Source organism: Drosophila obscura, unplaced genomic scaffold (genome assembly GCF_018151105.1).
Source record: "Drosophila obscura isolate BZ-5 IFL unplaced genomic scaffold, ASM1815110v1 contig_165, whole genome shotgun sequence".
Lineage (NCBI taxonomy): Eukaryota > Metazoa > Arthropoda > Insecta > Diptera > Drosophilidae > Drosophila > Drosophila obscura.
This window is the reverse complement of record NW_024542752.1, coordinates 910,915-917,380: the sequence shown is the minus strand read 5'-3', so window position 1 is coordinate 917,380 and position 6,466 is coordinate 910,915. Positions and strand designations below refer to the sequence as shown.

Here is a 6,466-nt window from a genome sequence, read left to right as displayed (position 1 = left end):
GGGGCTCTACTGAGAACAATGGGGCTTTTTATTGTAATAATTTGGTTGGGGGTTTTATTTTCAACGATATAACAAACAAAAAAAATCACAAAACTGGAAAACAAATTTGCAAATACCACAAAAAAAAAATATTATAAAAAAACCCACAAAATATGAGTGTGAATGCCGCAACAAAACAAAACAAAACAATAAACCAAAGACCAAAGAACAATAACCAAAAAAAAAAGAAGTTTAACACAAATAAAGCACAATTTTTGTTTGGCTAAAAATAAAACTTTTCTGTGGTTTTTTTCAGTTTTTTGTGTCTCTCTCTTTTTTTCGCACATCAAAATAAATAATTTGTTTTCTCACCTTTTCTTTATTTCTTTTTGCGTTTTGTTTTTTTTTTTGTTGTTTTTCTTGTTGTTTTTGCTGTCTTTTGTATTGCTTTATTCTTCAAATTTTTGCACAGGAAGCAGAACGTTGGAATAAATACATTCATTCATTCATTTTTCCTCAAGTTTTTCTCTTCTTTGGGTATTTCACTTTTTGTTGGAATATTTTATCAAAAAAAGACACAAAAAAAACCATTCCGTCAGCGCGCGCTTTTTGCTATCAAAGGCTGTTAACGGTACAGCAATATCAAAAAAGTAACGAACGCTTTCCGTTGGATTCCTAGAATTGTTGTGTTTTAGGTGTTTTTGCCGCCGACGCGGCGCTCTCGTGTCCAGACGTGGAGACACAAAAAGCAGTTGGGACTCAACTGAATCGTGTTTCGAGGGCCGGTCCAGCTGTGTTTTGTTTTGGGCCAAAATAAGTGATGCCAGGCGGTCGAAAAAGCTTTCAAACAGCTGTTGTTTACAATGTTAAGGAGCTTTTAACTATAATTTAATGATGTGGCAGCCATTGACAAAGTGATTTGAAAATTGACAAATTTACATTTAAATTTTCTTGAACTAGTCAAGCAGTGAGATTTGATTTAAAAACCTTATGGGAAAAGTATGAATCTAGAAATACAGGCTAGTCTGGTATTTAGAGTCGATCAGGTGCCAGATTTATGAACCAACTAACCTAACACAAACATCGTTTTGCAGCTCTGATTAAACAGTGAGGTGTGTGGCAATATCTGAAAGCTCTGTTGTTTTACCTTGAAATGAATGGTCTGGCAGCGCCACCAAAAACAGCTGTAATTTCTTGTATCACGAATGCCGAACACCCGCCCGCCCGGAAGAAGAAACAAGAGCAAAGGCCGGCGTCGCGCGGAAGAAGAGGCAAGTAAACACAATTATTGGAGTGGTCTTATCACCACCGAACTCCCCAATGCACAGGTCAGAGGGTATCGTCGCCACAACAGCCGCCATATCAGCGCGACAACATTGCTCCGCTGACGGCTTCTTTGCCGCTAGTTCAGATTCGAACGCCAGTCGCTGCAGAGGGGAAGAGACACACGTAAGTGGCACACGCAACACATTTCCAGGATTCCAATTAAAACGCTCCTTTAAGTAATAGTATGCAGCGCATAAGCCTCCAACTGCCAAGAAAGCTCGCGCCAGTCCTTAGCAGAGACTTGAACACCAAAACGGTTAAGTTTTTCCAGCGCCAGCAGCCGGTCCGAGCAGCTTTAACGAAGAAGTTACCGACAGCGCCGCTAACGCCATCGCCAGCGCTGCCATTCGCGATCAGACGATATTCGGAAGGCAGGAACAACACAACTTTGAGCTTGGTAAGCGCTGCCTGCTGCTCAATAACAAAAAAAAACAAATCTAAATTTAAGCTAATTCATTTGATTAAGGCCTGCAAACCACTAATATTATAATCATTTGAGTGTTGTTTTTTTGCGTGTGATTGCAATCGTATATTTCGCATAGTTTTGTGTGTGCGTGTGTGTGTGTTTTGAGAGCTTTCTGGATGTACTCGGACATGTGCTTGCCGACGCCGACCGCCCTTCGCAGCGCTTACATTCTCAAGCGTCTGTGCCATGTGTTTTTATTCTAATTAGTTGTGGTTCATATGTAAAATGTTCTATAGAGTGAGGGCAGCGCGTTATTCGGCATTCAAGCGGCTCTAAAGCTGGTTGCAAACGATGCAGCGGCTGCATGGCAGCATGTGTACGTGTGTGCGTATCGATCTCATTTCACACATATAACCGCACATTTACATGCTGAACAGAATATCGAACAGATTTGGATATTTTCGCTAAGTCATGGAGTTTGAGACCCAAAGCTGCTTGCAAAATGCTGCAGCGTGTAAACAAAGCGCGCAGCCTCACAGACACTAATGCAGCACATGCAGCGCGCTAAATCGTTTACAACCAGCTGCTTTAGGTTTTCCAAGACATTTGTCTTACATTTCAATCAAGTCCGCAAATACATTACAAATTGTGATAATTTAATGTTTATTGCAGATTATTATTATCTGATTAAGGTTCAAAAGTATTCTAGAAGTGTTGTTTCTGGATTAGTTTACTTTTAACGAATGCCAACAGAAATTAAGCTGGAGAGCGCTGTTCAATCGAAATAGTCGTAATCGCACTTAATCATATTTTTGTGCTTGTTCAGCCTTAAACTCGTTTGGGCCTACTCAAATTTCTTTGGTTTCAGCTTTTTCTTTGTTAGAATTTATTCGCCAGACCCCACCACATCTGGCAATGGCCATAAAATTGAATTTCATACTTATACACAATAATGTGTGTAAACAATTGTATGCGCCAGCGCATACGTTTCTTGGGATTCACGAATTTCCAAATACTTGCTCTGCCACGGATATTTATACAGAAAAGTTTGCACTCCCGTATGCATTCGTTGAGTGAACAGCATTAGAAGCGGTTGCAAGGTAAAATTTGGAATTCATGTGGGGGGAATAACCAGTGAAAATAAAAGAGCTATGTATGTTGGTGCGCTAAGTGTTCCTCGGCCCGTTTAAGGGCTGCTTCGTGGGCTTGCAAATTAATGATACTTCGTGGTGTGAAATATTAAACAAAAACATGGCGAAACATGGGTTTTTTTTTTAGTGTTTTTGTAAATATTTTTTTTTTTTGCTTGTTCCTTCAAATTTTGTCGTACTTTTTAACTTGATAGTAGATACACTCTATAATGGTTTTGGTAACATATTATTTGGAGATTATTATGTATAACTGATGGGACCCTGCAGTTAACGTAGCTCCTTTAAGCCCTAAATAAACATAAATCGGATTTATATGTAAAACTCTAAAGAAAAAATTCATTCTTACCCAGCGAGGTTGAGCAAATATTTAGTATCTTCAAAAATATCTGCCAAAAAAACCATTTTTTAAATTTTTATTTCCATTTTTTATCTGTTATTTATGTCTGTTATCTGTAACAGCAAATTGCATCTGTCAATATCTGCATCGGCATTCTAAGAACTGCAAATATATATTAAATATTTATATTTGTTAATGCGATTAACAGAACATACCCAACAATGATTTTGTTGTACTGTGACTGGTGTGATCTTTGTATCTGCTTCACGCTGTGTTCGTAGTCGTAGTCGTTGATGCGATCCTAAAAGACCAGCGAAATCCAGCTAGCAAACATCAATATGATACCAGCGGTGGCAATGGGCCTAACACGCCGTCCTCCTGTCAGAGCACGATAATACATCGATCCGCAAAACAGGACCGTTCCTGCTACCATCAGCGTTCCGGTCATTACGGGAAAGTCTGCCAAAGGAGCGACCATGATGGTAAAAGAGTTGAAGAAATGCACCCTGGTTGCACAGTCGGCATATTCCTTAGCCCCCAGCTGATCTTTGCGTATCATATCCCGCAGCATGTACTTGCATATACCGGCCATGAGTATGGCCGAGGCGCCAGACAGCCCAGCTAGGCGCACAAAATTGTAATGCGTTCCGGCCATTAGCTCGAGGCAGTCGTCACCCAGCAAGACGCTGGGCGGCTCCACCGGCAGTAAAATCTTCTGGGGCACAGTGATCTTATTTGGGCGTAGCCCAACAGCACGCAGAATTGTTGCTCCGGGTAAAAATGACGGCTTGGCTTACCGGATTCAGGATGAGGATGTCGTCAAGAGTTATTGTCTTTTTGTTTTTTTTACTGCAACTGGTACTAACGAATTGTCTTTTCACTGTGACTTCAAGAACCAATTGAAAATTGTGGCCTATGAGGCTTGTCGAAATTTTATAGAAATTTTTTCGGAGGCTTCTCTGATTTGTTTTCGTAGGTTTTCAGATTTCTAGAATTTTCTATTTTCAATAATGAATCTATTTACGTCAGCTTCTATGGGGGGGGCTGCGCCTTATCACTTGTCTGACCTTTTCACCCAGCCAAAGACGGCGACAGCGCAGATAAGGTCAAGGCTAATACCAGTCGTATCGCTGGCTAGGGGGTCGCTACCCAAAAAAAAAAAAAAAAAAGAAGACGACACTAAGGGGCGTTTCGCGACCCACAGATGCATTTATGAAATCAAATGCAAATAAAAATAAGCTAATCGATTGGGAAATATTTCGTTGCCATGGCTACACATACCTCACACATTGCAACGGCAACGCTCCCTTCCCATCAATCTGTCCGATCAGAGCCTGCTTATCGGCAGAACTTTTCCAATGCTATTTGAACCCATTGAACCCGCTCCGCTCGCCTCTCCCCCTCCCCCGGCATGGAAGTCTATATATTTTTGCAACATAAATATTTTTGTTATTGGCAACTGTCGCGTGAAAAACACACACAGAGATGCACACACCCTGCTGCTGGCTGGATCGCTGTCGAGTCGGTCATCGTCTTGCACTTAACGTCAGAGCATTATCGATCGTTGCACCGACCGCATCGCATTTGCTGCACTTGTAAATTGTATTGTATTTAAATATTTGTGAATCTTTGACTATGCAGAAAATGGAGGATCAAAAATTGCTGCAGGCAACGCTGGAGGATAGCGATCCGGAGCTGGCGAATCTCATCAAGAAGGAGAAGGAGCGACAGCGCGAGGGACTCGAGATGATTGCCAGCGAGAATTTCACCTCGGTGGCCGTACTGGAGAGTCTTGGCTCCTGCCTGACCAACAAGTACTCGGAGGGCTATCCCGGCAAGCGGTAAGCATTATTTTTCTCTTTCTAAGCATAGAGTCCTTCAGCATAGCTAATCCTCAACCATCCTGTACACACAGATACTATGGCGGCAACGAGTTCATTGACTGCATCGAACTGCTGGCCCAGAAGCGCGGCCGTGAGCTCTTCAATCTGGCCGACGATCAGTGGGGCGTGAATGTTCAGCCGTATTCGGGCTCGCCCGCCAATCTCGCCGCCTATGTGGGCGTCTGTCGTCCGCACGATCGCATCATGGGCCTGGACCTGCCCGATGGCGGCCATCTAACGCACGGCTTCTTCACGGCCACCAAACGCATCTCGGCCACCTCGATCTTCTTCGAGAGCATGCCGTACAAGGTGAACCCCGCGACGGGCATCATCGACTATGACAAGCTGGCCGAGGCGGCCAAGGCCTTCAAGCCACAGATTATCATCGCTGGCATCTCGTGCTACTCCCGCCTGCTCGACTACGCCCGTTTCCGTCAGATCTGCGACGATGTGGGCGCCTATCTAATGGCCGATATGGCCCATGTGGCCGGTCTGGTGGCCGCCGGGCATATACCATCGCCGTTCGTGTACGCCGACATTGTGACCACAACCACGCACAAGACGCTGCGCGGCCCACGCGCCGGCGTCATCTTCTTCCGCAAGGGTGTGCGCAGCATAAAGCCCAACGGGGAAAAGGTGCTGTACGATCTGGAGGAGCGCATCAATCAGGCCGTGTTCCCATCGCTGCAGGGCGGACCACACAACAATGCCGTGGCTGGCATTGCCACCGCCTTCAAGCAGGCCAAGTCTGCCGAATTCAAGAGCTACCAATCACAGGTGCTGAAGAACGCCAAGGTGCTGTGCGAGGGCCTAATGGCCAAGGGCTATCAGGTGGCCACCGGCGGCACTGATGTGCATCTCGTTCTGGTGGATGTCCGCAAGAACGGCCTCACCGGCGCCAAGGCGGAGCTAATTCTCGAAGAGGTTGGCATTGCCTGCAACAAGAACACCGTGCCCGGGGACAAGTCCGCCCTGAATCCGTCCGGCATCCGTTTGGGCACACCGGCACTGACCACGCGCGGCCTTGTGGCGAAGGACATGGATCAGGTGGTGGACTTCATAGATGCGGCTCTCAAGGTTGGCGCCGAGGCCGTCCAGGCTGCGGGCAGCCCCAAGATGGTTGACTATCACAAGGTCCTCGCTGAGGATGCAACGATCAAGGCCAAGATCGAGCAGATCCACAAGGCTGTGATCGCGTTCAGCAAGCAGTTCCCACTGCCCGGCCTCAAGACTTTGTAAAACGCAAAAGCATTTGTATATTTTTTTGTTCGCATTGTTTCACCAAACGTAATGCAAAATTGTAATCCTTTGCAATAATTCCCGATCGTCAAATACAAATGGAAATAGTAGTTAAGTTATTAAACACACAGAAACATCAATTGAA

General features: G+C 44.7%; 1 protein-coding gene and 1 long non-coding RNA gene across 2 annotated transcripts; one reads left to right on the top strand and one right to left on the bottom strand.

Moving 5' to 3' along the window:
• The first annotated feature begins 1,322 nt into the window (after positions 1-1,322).
• Positions 1,323-6,466, top strand: LOC111076908 (serine hydroxymethyltransferase). The gene is made up of 4 exons (XM_022370959.2): positions 1,323-1,428; positions 1,483-1,702; positions 4,841-5,040; positions 5,115-6,466. The coding sequence occupies exons 2-4, from the start codon at positions 1,490-1,492 to the stop codon at positions 6,319-6,321; spliced, it is 1,620 nt and encodes a 539-aa protein (XP_022226651.2). The 5' UTR covers positions 1,323-1,428; positions 1,483-1,489; the 3' UTR covers positions 6,322-6,466.
• LOC111076910 lies at positions 3,317-3,507 on the bottom strand. Its single transcript, XR_005967523.1, has 2 exons — positions 3,415-3,507; positions 3,317-3,361 (listed from the first exon to the last, which is right to left on the bottom strand). It is a non-coding gene; the product is annotated as an uncharacterized LOC111076910 (long non-coding RNA).

Excerpts from the sequence above, each read along its gene's own strand:
- LOC111076908 (XM_022370959.2), top strand. The coding sequence starts at position 1,490 with ATGCAGCGCATAAGCCTCCAACTGCCAAGAAAGCTCGCGCCAGTCCTT. Across the intron at positions 1,703-4,840 it reads ACAACACAACTTTGAGCTTG|AAAATGGAGGATCAAAAATT; the intron begins GTAAGCGCTGCC and ends TTGACTATGCAG. Across the intron at positions 5,041-5,114 it reads GAGGGCTATCCCGGCAAGCG|ATACTATGGCGGCAACGAGT; the intron begins GTAAGCATTATT and ends CTGTACACACAG.